Source organism: Agelaius phoeniceus, chromosome 20 (assembly GCF_051311805.1).
Source record: "Agelaius phoeniceus isolate bAgePho1 chromosome 20, bAgePho1.hap1, whole genome shotgun sequence".
Taxonomy (NCBI): domain Eukaryota; kingdom Metazoa; phylum Chordata; class Aves; order Passeriformes; family Icteridae; genus Agelaius; species Agelaius phoeniceus.
In genome coordinates this window covers 3272931-3287345 of record NC_135284.1, presented here as the reverse complement: position 1 = coordinate 3287345, position 14415 = coordinate 3272931, and the positions used below count along the sequence as shown (strand labels likewise).

The 14415-nt window shown below is 45.7% G+C and overlaps 1 protein-coding gene and 1 long non-coding RNA gene across 2 annotated transcripts in view; one reads left to right on the top strand and one right to left on the bottom strand.

The window, feature by feature from the left end:
* Nucleotides 1–33: 33 nt before the first annotated feature.
* LOC143695561 (uncharacterized) lies at nt 34–4400 on the bottom strand. The gene is made up of 3 exons (XR_013184905.1): nt 4322–4400; nt 1698–1848; nt 34–101 (listed from the first exon to the last, which is right to left on the bottom strand). It is a non-coding gene; the product is annotated as an uncharacterized LOC143695561 (long non-coding RNA).
* Nucleotides 4401–4733: 333 nt separating this feature from the next.
* The window catches only part of ULK2 (unc-51 like autophagy activating kinase 2), a 37231-nt gene continuing 27549 nt past the window's right edge, over nt 4734–14415 (top strand). Inside the window, exons 1-3 of the mRNA XM_054647057.2 lie at nt 4734–5441; nt 6600–6692; nt 7865–7906. Of these exons, the coding sequence (XP_054503032.2) occupies nt 5349–5441; nt 6600–6692; nt 7865–7906 (228 nt within the window). The 5' untranslated portion in view covers nt 4734–5348. The remainder of the gene's footprint in view (nt 5442–6599; nt 6693–7864; nt 7907–14415) is intronic.

The following is a 14415-nucleotide window of genomic DNA, read 5'->3' as shown; positions in this document are numbered from 1 at the left end:
TGGGATCTTTTGGGAAGAGCTCAGTATCCCATACCTGTTCTTCCATTAGGGTGCTTCCTCCAGCTGGTTCCTGCTTACAGTGAAGGCCAGGTTGCATCCATCTGCACAAACAAAACCTTTTGTGATTCACTGAGGTAAATGTGGGACAGGGTGGTCTAAAACCAGCTGCTAAGTCTGCCCTTGGGGAGAAGAGGAGCAGGTCACTGGTAACAGCCAAGAAGCCTGCCTGGTTTCCAAGTTTTTTGGGGTGCTTGTGCTAAAGGAAATGACCCCCCCTTGGAAGTTCAACTCTGTCCCTAAGTCTGAGGGGCAAGCAGCAGCTCCTGGTTGCAAGTGGCTCTTCCTGAGTGAAGAATCATTCTCTGCTTCCTTCCCTGGAGTTCTGCTCAGGGTCACTGTGCCCTGTCAATCCATGGTGTGTTTTGTGTTGGAGGCAGGGATGTATCAGAGCCCAGGGACAGGATCCTGCCTGTGGGAACTAGCCTTGGCTGTGTAGGTGTACCTAAAATATCAGTGTACCTTGCCCACTGATTTCCAAACCAAAGCAATCACTGCCCTTTTGACCATGCTCTTGCCATCCCTTCAGACTCTGCCTCTGTGACACAAGGCCTGATTAGAACTCACCTTTCTAATGCTGGAGCAGAAAGGTTTTCCAAGGGGAAGTGATTCCTCTTAAAGAAAGAGAGGGCCTTGCAACTAAGTTTAAACCAAAATAAGCTCTTGGCCTTAATCTTCCTGTGATCTGATAGCAGGTAGATTTTTGAACCACGGTCTGTGATGGCTTTGCATGTAAACCAAATTGTATTTTCTTATCTAAGCATCTGCTGCTATTTTTACCATTCATACAGCACCAGCCTCCATGCATACTAAGAGCTGGCCCTGCTCCAGCTGTATTCCTTAGCAATTCCCTGCCACTCCTGCCTCCCAGTTTTATTTGAATGCGGCATTTCCCGGGCCTGGCTGCAGTCGGTGCCTGCTCAGCTGCTGCCCTTCCCTCCCGAGCTGGCTCTGCTTGGGAGGAGCTGCAGGAGCCTCCCTGCTCCTGCCACGCTGGGGATGGGAGCTTTAATGAGCTAAGCTGGGCAATTGCAGATGCAAATTGGGGTTGATGGCGTTATTAATGGGGGAGATGTTACTCTGTGTTAAAGGACAAGCCTAGGAGGTAGGCTGGAGCTTTGTGATTGCGTTTCTGGGATCAGCAGCACCAACCTTACAGAAAACCTACTGAAATGCCTGAGCTTTTCCAGTGCTGTTTGATAGGAATTCTGGGATCTGCTTCCATGTTTCAGTCCAGTTTCTCCTGAGTTACTCATTAAGCATCCCACACAGGTTTTCTTACCACAAGGGCGTTTTTTTCACTGGTAATACAAGAATAATTTTAAGCATAGCCAGAAACTGTCCTGCAGAGCCCTCTGACACTTTCTCCTTTAAAAGCTCAGCTGATGCCACCATTAATTTTGTTACAAATCCCAATGGGAGGACAGTAGTGATAAGGACTGGGAATTGTGCCAGGCCTCTGAGGAAGGTTTACCTGTCTAATGAAACCCTGAGTGTGATGGAGGGAGGGAAGGAAGGATATGGTGAGAACACCTGGAGTGAAGTTGATAGCTCTGAGGTGAGCAGGATGCTGTCAGACTCCTACCTTTGGGAGCTGATTTAGATAAGTGAGGCCTTAAAATCCATGTGAAAACTCTTACTTGGGGCTGTGTCCTGCTTATCCATGCAAGTGGAGTGTGTGTTGTGTTCCCTGGGTCCTTGGAGCCACATGTTCCTGTCCTGTTCGACTCAGATGATCTCTTGAATATTTTCCCAGATCTGTAATTTAATTTCCATATGCAAGTTTATAGCCTGGGGAGAGAGAGAGAGAGAGACAAGAAAAATCTTTCAATGAATAGGAAGAAAATGAACTTCATTCATTGTTCTGCATGAAAAATAGGAAAAGCAGCCTTGTTCTGCTTTTTTTTTTTGGGTCAGCCCAGGCATTATTCAGGTTTCTACCTCAGGGCTGCATTTTGGTGGTGTGGCATGGCAGAGAAGGGCTTGCTGTGAAGTCCATTAGTGCTTTTGAGGATGAAAGGCGCTAAGAAAACTCAGGGCAGTGATGTCTGTGTTCTGTGGAGCTGCTACCAGATGAAAGCATCCTTCTCTGCACTCAGACAAGCAACCTGGAAGTTGCTAATTCCTTCCTTGATGTGATGCTCTTGTGCTCAGAAATCCTGGCTCACAACTGAGGGACTAATTTGAAGCAAGGTGGTGCAGCTGGGAAGGAGCCCCAGAGCCATCTCCAGTAGTGCTGTTCTGTTTCCTTCCCTCTGTGAATGGTTGCAGACCTGTGGGTTGCTGGTGGTCTCAGTGAGCTGCAGCTCCTGCAGAGTGGGATGTTGAAAGTGAACCAACCCAGGACAGGGTGCTCCGTGTTTTTGAAGGATCACTGGGGTGATCAGGCAGGTGCACTGGGTGTTTTAGTGCACGGTTGGAGCAGAGCAGCCCCTGGGTGCTGCGGGACACAGGCTGAATGCTGGATATCCGTGTGTGGGAGCAGCAGGAGCCCCACGGGGTTATCCTGCATCCTCTCCCAACATCTCCGGCTCCTTTGGGAAAGGTGAATCCAGCCCGTTCTGCCTCGGAACTCTTCCAGCACCAGAAGCAAGTGCAGGTCCCGTTTGTTGCTGGAGTTACCGACACGCAGCCGCCAGTCAAGGACCCAGCTGGGAGGAGTGACCCGCATGCAAACGCCGCAGCCTCCAGCGAGCGCTGCCGGAGCCCTCGGGTGCCGCTCGCCGGGATCCCAGCGCAGGGTGTTTTGTTATTCCGGTCAAACCTCGCTGCCGCTCCTGGCTGTTTGTCCTTGCTGTGCCGAAACAAACCTGCTCCAGGGCTCCAGCCCCATTAGGAGGACAAAAGGACGTGAGGCAGCGCTGCTGCCGAAGGGAAATGTGTCGGGAAATGTGTCTCGGTTCGCAAGCGTGATGCAGATTGGGTGGCTTAGTCATGGCTGTTGTGACTTTTATCTGTTCAAACGGCATCTTCTGAATGAATTTGTTTTTCAGCTTCCCTAGAATGTAGCTTGTGACATTGATTTTGGGGTGAGGATACACGCTGACGCTGGGAGGATTAATACTGAAGTGAGAATTGGTGGATGGCAATAAACAACCAGTTCTGAGGGAAATTATTTTTATGAATCAGAATCTTTAACACATGGAGGCTTGTGGGCTTTTTCCTGGTTTAAAGGGACACTGTGAAGCGTATCACAAAGTGTCTGTTACTACCAACACTTTAATTTATGATTAACTTAGAATATTTTTACATCTCATTTACTCTTTCCACAGGGGTGTTCTGAGCTGTTGAAATTACTGGTCAACTCCACTTTCTTGGTGTTGTTTGTTAGGGTAGTGCCATGGGTGGATTTTGGGTGGGAGCTCAAAACTTCACCAGATAAAGGGGGGATTCAGTTTTGAGGGGTTTTAAAGCCCTTTGGTTCTCTTTGGCACAAAAGAGATTTCTTAGGACTCCTCTCATAGCTTAAAATGTCCTTCATAAAACTGTCAATCCTTAAGAATCTCTTGCTGGATATTTTTTACATCTAAGTTCATTGTTGGTGGAGAAGTCTTTAGCTGAGGAGCTCCTGATATGGCACACAGCTCCTGGTTTGGAGTGTTGGAAAGCCAAGAGAGATAAGTGAGGAACGGGGAAAGGCCCAGCTGCAGAGCGATTCACTCAGGCTCTGTTTTGATCTGGTGACACTGAAAGCAGAGCCTGGGTCACGTCAGGGAAGGCACAGCACAGCTGTGTGGGCTCACAGCCTGCATCCACTGGGGATATTGGGGAAGCCTGAAAGGGTCTGAAACTGGGATATGGAGGTGGTGAGATGGAGAACATGGGTAGAGAGCAGTGAGGAATGGAACACAGAGGAAAGGAGCATAATTATGTGAACCTGGAGGTGAAGGTCAAAGGCTCCATGTGACTGTTGTTTGGTGGCGGGTTGGGTTTTTTTTTAATGTTTGTACGTGCTGTAAACAGCTCCAGGCTGATCTAAAAGTGCTGGGAGGCAGGGGATGTAAATTACAGGCGTTGTTCTCCTTATAATGGGAGCAAACAACTCCAAGTGTCTTTGGCTCACAGCACTTTATGTTGTTACTCCATTGCCTCTCCATTCATTGAAATTCCTTGTTTCAGGTTTGAGGGAGAGTCTTGCTCACTACTGGAGCAGGGACGGGGCTGAGGGTGTGTGACCTGGAGCAGGGACGGGGCTGAGGGTGTGTGACCTGGAGGTGCTATGCAAGCAGTGCCAGTGCCTTGGAAACCTGGGATGATCCCTTACCTGACTGTCCCAGGTCTTGTCCTGTCCCTTTTCCCCGGTGGCCCCTCAGCGTTGTCCTCACTGGCGGGTGCGCCTGAGGGAAGGGCTGAGGTGATGGCCGGGCGCAAGGGCTGAGTTTGGCCTCTCTGCCCCGGCGTGAGGGCAAGGGTGGGCCCAGGGGCCTGGGTCACCGTCCTCACTGAGAGGACGACCAGACCGGCCCCCCGGAGCCCTGATGAGACGGGTGCGGGGCCGGGGAGGGCTCGGCGGGGTCCCGGAGGTCCCGGGGCAATGGCCCCGCTCCGACCCCGCTCTGAGGCGCTGGCGGCGGAGGGACCGCCAGGTTACCCGGGGTGAGGCACTCTTTGGCCGCCGGCGGAAGCACCCGAGCGCCCGGGCCTGCGCACTGCGGCCTATAAGAGCCGCGGGGCGGTGCAGAGGGCCGGGCACTCGCAGCCGGGGCTGGCCGAGTGCGGATCTCTGTGGAGGAAGTGGTGGAGCGGCAGGAGCCCCGGGAGGCGCTGGCGGCCTGAGAGACCCCCGTCCGCACCCTCATTGCTTCCTCCCTTCTCGTGAGGGCTGCGGCGGAGACAGCGACAGCCATCCCCGGAGCCGTGGGCCGCGCCTCTCCCCGCTTCGCTGGATGCTCTGGAGTTCGGTCCCTGAGCGGGGCCGCGGCGCTGGCAGCCCCCGCTGTGGCGGGGCCATGGGGCCGGGCAGCGGCAGGGCACGGAGCCCCCTTCCCCGCTGAGAAGGCCCCTCATCCCGGCGCCGATGCCGCGCTGTCCCCTCACACCCGACCCCTAAGATTCCCCTCTTTCCCCTCCCCATGCCCGACGGAGCCCCTCGCCTCGGTGACGCCCTGCAGCAGCCCCGCCGGCCCGGGGGTCTGCGGCGCTATGAGAGGAGCTGCCCCCGCCGCCGGGGGCAGCCAGGACCGGGGCAGGCTCCCACCCCGCCGCCGGCTGCCGTGAGGCGGCTGTAGCTGGAGGAAGAGCCCCTTTGTTTTCCCTCCGTCCTTCCCGGGGGCTTCATGCCCCGCTGAGGGATGATGGAGGTGGTGGGGGACTTTGAGTACAGCAAGAAGGACCTGATAGGACACGGAGCCTTTGCTGTGGTCTTCAAAGGTCGCCACCGCAAGGTAAACAGCGACGGGCTTCGCCCGCAGCCGGAGCGGGGCTGGTTACACAACCCGGGGCCCACAGGAGCCCCTCGGGTGGGTGACAGCTGCGGTGGTGGTGGGAGGGTTGTGTCCTCTGCGGAGTTTTGACGTGGTTTGGGAGAAAAAAGAGCCGAAGGGAGGTGCGGGCTGGGCTGCGGCCCGCGGCTGCCCCGCGGCCCTGAGCCGGGATCCGGCCCCGGCATCCATAAAATCTTTATTTTTTCCCCTCCCTCAGCCCCACCGGCCTGTCCGCGGTCCCACCGCTCCTCGCCTCTCCCTGCCGTAGCGGCGAGGGGAGAGTTGCAGCTGTAGGGGAGGCTGAGCCCTTTGTTTGTCGGGAGGGTCATGTTTATCTCGCTGGATAACGAGGGATCTAATGGAAAATTGTCTCCTTTGGGATTGGCTGAAGATTTCTTAAATTCAGAGGTGTCTGGTTTCCTGGCGTGACTTGCTCATCGCCCCGGATATTCATAGTTACGTTATGGTTTCTTGATGCTGGGAGTTTATTCTGGTGCCTAAAGAGCTTTGCTTTCCAGAAAACAGCCCTTGAGATTTAGCATTTTGGAGGATTAAGGCAGTGCTCAGGGCTTGGAGAGGCACGGTGCAGTGATTTTGGGGTTAAAAAAAAGGAGAAAGGGAAACGGAAACTTTAAAGGCCGATGGAGGTGCTCCCACCTCAAAAATAAATAGTTTATTTTTGGATAATATATAAATAGACAATATATAAGCTCGCTTAAAACAGAGGGGGTTCTGTGCAGTTTTCATCTGCAGAGTATAGAAAAGCTGAAAATCAGAAGTCATTAAAGGACAGTGAAAGTAACTTCATCATTGTGAGAAGTCTAAAAAAGCAGATACATAGCGCTGCTACCAAAAAATAAATGGAATATGATTACTTAGGTTTTATTTTGTTTTGTTTTTAATGCATTGGAATCCATTCAAATGCAGTGTAGCCAAAGCTGGATTTTAATAGCTGTGGAGTGAAATAGTTCTTGATGGTGTCACATGAGGTAGTAATAACTGGTGGGTAGAAGAGGGGTGATCTTGCAACTTTTTCTCTGTGTTTTCCTAGATAGTTGTTAGAGAATAAAGCTTAAAAAAAAAAAGTAAACTAACAGTACTTTTTTTGTTCACTTCCAGAAAACTGATTGGGAAGTAGCCATAAAGAGTATTAACAAAAAGAACTTGTCCAAGTCACAAATCCTGCTTGGAAAAGAAATAAAAATCTTAAAGGTATGTTAATTTGCAGTGATTTTTAAAGCTGCTTTGCTTGAAAAGGAAAAGAGACTTCTGACCTAGTTCATTCCAGGTCATGGGTGGTGTCACAGTAATTGCTGTTGTGATGTTTCTTTGTTAGGCATCTAGAAATAAAAATACTAAGAAAAACAGAAAAAAAAAGAAATCTTTAGTTCTGGAAATGTCTCAGAACAGGTTGTGAGCATGATTTTGCAGTTAAAAGTAGCACATTGTTGTGGAGGCAGTCTCTGGGCTTTGCCTCTTGCACACGTGGAAGAGTTTGTCCTTCAGGATGGCCACTGGGGCACCTTTCCCAGCAGACCATAGCATCAGTCTTTGATCTTTCCTCATCTTTTTTGCTCAAAGGTGCCCTGAAAGCTGAAACCAGCGAGCTGACTTTAATTCCTGCAGCAGCTGCCCACTTCTGACTTGTGATAATTGCCTTAAAATGTGGAGTGTGGCTCTAGCAGAGGAAATGTAATGGAGCATCTTTCAGTTTTTCAGCGTTATTTTATGGAAACTTCTCCTTGGGTGGTCATTTAGCATTCCCTGCTCTCTGAATTTCACATCTCATTTCACACAGCTTTGCAGTAATGCTGAGTGCTGCTTTCCTCCCATGTTTCTGAGCTGCTTGAGATACATCACTACTTTATAAACTGTTATATGCATATTATATTCTCATTTATTTATTAAATACCAGAATTAGTGTTGGGTGTATGAGTGTGCTACAAATAATTAATGAGCTGTCCTGTGAGTTTTATCTAATGTTATTTGGTTTGATTTTTTTTGTATTATAAAAGTAAAGCTGATTTGAACATGGTCGAGTTGGTTACTTCACTAAGGAAGAAATTATGTAAGAGTAGGAAATTAAATCTTGTCAGTTTTCAGTGCTCATTAGAGGATCTTGTGCTCTGGTACTTTCTGTAAAAAGTCACTGACATAAAGTTCTGGAACCAAATGTTTTTATGACCTCTCAAGATATTGCCTAACTTCCTTATCCTTTAAGTATTCTCTAAACAACTGGGATTTCCTCTAAATTCCATCTGATCATCTTAACAAGATTCTCTTTGATTATCACCAAATCAGCATTATCAGCAAATTTAATTAATAATAATAATAGTAGTAATACTAATAACCTTTTTCCATAATACAAATCTTTTGTTTTACAGGAACTTCAGCATGAGAACATTGTAGCTCTTTATGATGTCCAGGTAAAATATATTTTGATTCCTTTTTTTCATTAAAATTAATTTATGAAAATATAAAGAATATTTATAATGTATGCCAAGTGGAAGATTTTGAATGGATTTATTTTGAATGGATCTATTTTCTTGCTGTCATCAGTTTGGAATTCAGCAAAAACAAGTTAAGAGCAGCATCTTGGGGATCTGTGTGACACAGAAATGTGGTGTTGAGCCCTGTGTGAGGAGGAACTGGAGGAAGCAGAAAACCACAGTCACATGTATCTGTTGCTTGTGTGTCCAGAAGGACAGGATACAGTGAAAAAAGCCAAGCAGACACTTGGATCTTTTCAATTCAATTCCTTCATATTGTTTTCCTCTCTCTATTGCCTGATGAGTGGAGGAGCCACTCTGCAGCCTGTCTAGGGGGGTGTGTTCTGCTTGGGAAGTGCATTTTTGTGTCCTAAGGCCTGCCAGTGTGGAGCAAAGCTAAATAAGACATGAGGCAGCTGATGCAGCCATTTGTTCTGCTGGAATCAGAACTATACATTTATCTCCTGGGCTCAGTCCTGGTTTTAAATACAGAGTTTCACTGATTAAAAAAAAAAAAAATTACTGAGGAGCACCTTTGGGGCATTGCACAGTCAAAGCAACACAAAATAGAGATTGTGACATTCAGTCCTTCCTGTCTTTACACATGTTAAAAGCTTTCAGTTTCTGTGGATTTGTATCTTTTGCTATAGAAATCTGTGTTCATGGGACATAAATTAGGTGAGCTCAGGGTTTCTAGGGCTGTAGGGTCAAGTGACTTTTGGTACAAAGCTGAGATGTTCATGTAGCAACTGACTGTGCATCAAAACCTCTAGGTTCAATCTAGAGACTGTTTTTTCCTGGATCTTGACTTCAAAATTCTTAATTTTGAGTGATGTTATGTGCTCTGAGAGGGAAAGTATTGTCTGTTGTGCTTCCTGAGGAGACCAGGTTTTCCTGAGCATTGCTAAGTGGAAATAATCTCTCAGCATCCTAAATTTAGTATGTCCAGACATCTCAAAAGCAACTGGAATTGTTGACTGAGGGTGTTGGTGTGTGAGTAAGCAGCTGAATTTCAGATTTATCATTTACAGTTGTTTATACATGAAGGTTCCTTAGTCAGCTCTGCAGCTCAGTGTGGGGGTAGTGGAATAGTCAGGTGTTCTCATGGTTTAACATCTGAGCTTTGGAGAGACTCTTGTTCCTTTGGTTTATGCACAAGGAAAGAGACTCCAGAATCCTGCACAGTCTATGGTTTCTTTAATAACTTTTAGGCTTTTCTGTTCTGCCCCAGGAAGGGGTGACAGGATTTCTTGAAAGATCAGTGCTGCTCCATTTCAGAGGGGGATGGTGCTGCTTGTCAGCAGTTATTGTGTTTAACTAAAATGAGCAGTTAAAGCAAATAGAAGGGCAAGCCTGGGTCCTGTACCTTGATATATTTCAAATACATTCATGGCAAACACAAAGCTTGGCAGCAGGATGCTGCTTCTGCAGAAGGAATTGCTCTGCAAAACATGAAACATGGCATAAAGAGTGTGCCACTTGCACAAAAGAGCTTTTCCCTTTCTGCTGTGTTTGTGAAGTGGCAGACATCATTAACTTCTGTGATTACATTTAATTTATAACCCAGCAAGAATGAACACTATGCAAGGCATTCACATGTCTAGTAGGCTGTTACACCTACTAATTTTCTGTAGCATTTCATGTTCTAGCATGTGCTGCCCTTTTTGTTTGCCAGGCTGTTGTGAACATGGTGATACAGTCCAGCAGATAAGACTTCAGGATTTCAAGCTATTTCTAAGTTTACAGAAGCTATTTTTTTTTCCTCAGTGCTGGAGCCAGTGGAGTCTGTGTCACAGTAGGAAGTTCTCAGTGTGAATGGGAGTCTGTTTTATTTTTGTAGTTCTGTTGGGCTGAAGCTTTTCTTAACCTTAGACAGTTTGAAATAAGAAAATGCTCCTGTTTCACATGCAGTTTGATAGATCATGGCACTGAATAAGCCAAGAGCTGATTGTTGCTCTGAGTTTTCAGATGGAAAAGATGGTGTGCAATGAAAGTGGCAAAACTAAGTGAAGAAAGTGTAAATTGATTGTGATCAAGGATGAATACTTTCACATCTCATAATAATAAATTAATGACAGTACTTTAGATTAAAGCTGTATACCTGCATAGCAATTTGGAATGCATCTTTTGAGAATAAATGTACAGTTATTATTTTATATATTGTAAGAAGCTTCATTTGGATTTATTCTCAGGAAGTAGTTAGATTCCTTCTCCTTCATGTCTCTTCATTTATGCTTGTGTTCCTGCTGCATGACCACTCACACAAGTCAGCATAATAAAGATAGATACACCATGGAGGTTTTAATTAAATCCAAGAAGAACCTGTGGGCCATTCTGCTGATTGTGCACGAACATTTTCAGACCTTCTCCACTGCTGGTCCTTCATCTCCTGGGAATGCCATTGGATATGTTATTAGTGTGTCTGCACTTCAATTACTAGAAGTGCCCATTCGTCTGGAGCCACACCCCGGTGAACTGCTGTGTGTTAATGGTGGCATAAAAACGTTTTGTTCTGCAGCCAGCAGGATAATTGCCCTTGATTTCCATGAGGTGGACGTGCAGCCCTGGCAGGTTTGAGCTGCAGATAAGCATTTTATGTGAGCAGAGCACTCCACCAGGGCTGGGGAGCTGCACACACCAGGGTGTGGAGGCCATGGTGCTCAGGCTGAGGGGACTTGTGGAGATATTTAAATAAAAACCCTCCATCTGTGAGAGACAAATGTTTTTCAGCAGTAGGGTTCTGGAAGATAGCTCACCCCTACAAGTGAAATGATTTTTTTTTTTTTTTGTGAAATGCTTAAAAAAACCCCTCAGATATGATAGATGGATAGCAAAAGAGACACTTTTCACTTATCTTCTTGGGCAAGTGTTTGATTGTCTGTCATTCAAGAATAAAAATCTCCCAAATCTCTAAAATGGTTTAAGGATGCAACTCTTTTCCCATGGTGGTGCTGTGGGATGTCATTCATCCTGCAAAAGAAAATCAGTCTTGGATTCTGTTAATTGGAGAAGTGGAGCCACTGTTTCTCAAAAGCAAAAGGAGTCTAAAATAGCCTCTAATTTACCAGTGTAAAACAAACTGAGATCCTTGGATCAAGTATTCCACTGAAGTGGAATGAAGGTATCAGTAAGTTATTTGGAATGTTCTATATTTAGGACACGAGTTTACAGTTTTGTGCAGTTCATGATCCCAAGTGTGTGCTGAGTAGAACTAATCTCTTCCACAGTGCCAGACAGTGCCTGTTTTAGCAAATAATTTAATTCAAAACCTCTCTAGAATGTCAGCTCTCAGAGTGAAAGTCTGTAATGTATCTTGGAGATAGCATTTTAGGAGAGTGAATTAATGTCCTCACTGGATGGAGTCTGAAGTTTGCTATTTGAACAGTAGTTTAGGGAGAACTAATTTCTAGAGTGTTATTGGAGAAACAGTATCTGGATAAAAATGCTTTCTTGTCTTAGCTTGTTGGTACAGAGCAGACAAAAAACCTGCAGCTGCTTCTGCTGTCCTTGGAAGCAGAGAAAGGCAGTGGGAATGGAGCCAGAAATCCTTCTGGGACCTTCAGCTCAGCTTTGCTGTGCACACAGAGCCCAGGAGTTCCTACCAGGGGTGCTGAGGGGAGGAGCTGTTGTTTTAGCAGCAGGAATTAAATACTTCTGGTTTACCCAAGGACTCCAGTTGCTCTGATACTATTGCTTGTGTTTCTGGAGATATTTGCTGCAGGCACCCTGTGTGTGCTCCTGATCTCAGTGTCTCACAGCTTTCATTGCCTCCACACTCCCAGCAGAACAGAGAGTGTCTCAATATCTTTATTTTTGTTCCCTCAGCTCCTTGCTTAAGGCCTTTTTTGTTTGTCAATATCCATCCCCTGTGTCTGTGTGGAAATAATCATATGAGAACATGCTGTTCAGATAAAAGAAAAGTCCTGCCCTGGAGCAAGTGTAAAGGTTTTGAAATGTTACCTGGCAGCTGCAGGGTTGGTTGTGACAGTGCAGGAATGATGCCAGTGGAAATGCTGGAGACAACCAGGATTAGAATTTGTTGTGACCCACAGAACCAGAGTTGGAGTTACTACACAGGCCTTAGCTCACCTGCTGTGCCTGGATGCTGGAATTTGAATTTCAGAACTGTTTCAGAAGAGTTGCCACACAGTCTTTTGCTTACCTGCTGTGCCTGGATGCTGTAATTTGAATTTCAGACCTGTTTCACGTGATTTTTTAGTACAAAACTCTGCTGAACCTTTGTGCTGAGAGCAGAGAAGAGCAGTCCCTTTTCCCACCTCCCATATATTGGTTAAACACAGAATTTCACTAACAGCAAATGGATGATCCAGTTCTTGTGGTGCATTTCTCCATGGCTGATTGCTCTTTTATGTGAATCATTGGCAGCATGCACCTTGTTTGAATCCTACAGGCACATGTCAAGTGACATTTAGTCTGAGATTTAATATTTTGTCAGAATTAACAAAGTGTTCAGTCCTTGGGGTGATAGGAGCTGAAGGCAGAAGTTGCTGCTGCTCTGTTACTCACAGAGTAAACCAAGAATGTCTAATTCAGAGAGAAACAGCCTTTAAAAGATCTGGACCTGTCCTTTTTCACTATATCATTAGAATTTTTGCCAAATGTACTTAAAGCCAAAAAAAAAAGGTGTGTTCCTGGCCAAAAAATTGTATCCAATATAGCCCAAATGATCATAGCAGAAAATGAATCAGGTAACAGCAGTGCACAAGCTGTCAGGTTAACTCTCCTGCTTTGGGGGCTCCCATCATAAACTGCAATGAAATAAAATCTACAGACTTGAAGTGAAAAGAGAGTAACCCTTTGCCACAGTTGCTGCTTTGGATGCTCCCTCAGCTCCTTGCAGACCTTCAGCTTGTTCTAAAGGAGGACTTGTGGACCAGAATGAAATCAGGGAATGTTTCTGCCAGTACTCCAGGGATCTAGCAACAGTTCTTGGAAATAACCATGTTTTGACTTCTTTTTCAATTAATGTTTTTTTAAATGGAATGACTTTGCTGAGACTGTGATTCAAGTTCAATTTTGCATCCCCCAAGACAACTGGTGGAATCCTTGGATTAAAACACAGCAAGTTTTGGCAAAGATGTTGCCTCTTAACCTCTTTCTCTTAGGTTTGTCTGTTTACCTTTCAGAATTGTAAATTGGTTTCCTGTTAGCCTCTGCTTGAAAGTTAAACTTAGATTCAGAATAAAAAGAGCAAAAGTAGGTTTTTATCAAGAAAACTTTCAGCAGCAAAAAAAAAGTGTTGCTGGGCAGAACTGGTGATTGTTGCAACACAGCAGATATTTGCTTTACTTATTTATCTAGGTAGAAGTGTAGGTCAGAACAACTCCAGCTGCACTAATTTTGTGATCTGTACATCAATACAAATTGCTGAAAGCTTTGTTATCTGTTTCAAGAGGCAGTTTAAAATAACTTGCTAGATCAGCCTTATTCCTGATTGTTAGATCTGAAACATGCTGGTTTTCTAATCTTTCCTTTTTGAGCACTTTGCTCTGCATAGGCAGTCAACAGAAATCACAAGTCTGGGGAATGTTGATAGGGAGAGCTTTATTGTTCAGCAAAATAATTTAGAAAGGCAAAATAAATCTCCAGAACTGTCTTGTCTGTTCTGAATGTATTCCCAAAATGGAGAGATCACATTCCCAGTCAGGCTGGCCAAGAGGTGTAAGGCAAAATCTGAGCAGCTCTGAAGGGTTGAACAAATTCAGCTGTTTTGAACTAAAGATTGTGTTGGGGGATGTTGAAAAGTGTTTGGTTCTGAGTTCAACTTGGGACAAGTTGTGGTTGGGGAGGTTGGTATCAGCTCTGTGCAAACCATTACTTCCTCACTGTGAATTGGAGAGGAGTTTAAGTCTGGGAAAATGTCTTTGTGCAATCTCTGATCTGCTGATTCATTCAAAAAGGGATTTTCTAAGCTACATTAAGGAAAATGCTCTACTTCTTACTGGGACTTTACTTGGTGATTTGATTTGTTATTTTCCATTAAGAATATAAATGAAAAAAAAAAAAAAGATGAGTAATTCTATTTGAGGAAAATCTAGTAGGGTCTGCAGAGATGACTTTCTAAACAGGTGAAGGCTGGTCCAACAGGGCAAATCATCAGCTCTGTGCTTCTGAAGAGAGCAGTTCATTTGAGAGGACTTTGTTTCCCAGGGAACCCAGCAAACACATCCTCTTAGTTCTGTGATGAGTAAATGTAATAAATGTCTGTCATGAGCTGGGCATTACATGCTGCCCTAAGCTGCTGGTTTTGTGCACTCTGACACTGTGATACATCTTTGTGATTCATGGGATTGCAAAGCTGGCCTGGAAATCCAGGAGCTGAGCTGCTCTCTTGTCCCTGGAGAATGGAGTTCTGCTTCTTAGCTGGGTTCTTCTGCTCCACATCACAGCTGTCCTTTAAGTGAAATGATCCTCAGTTGGCAGAA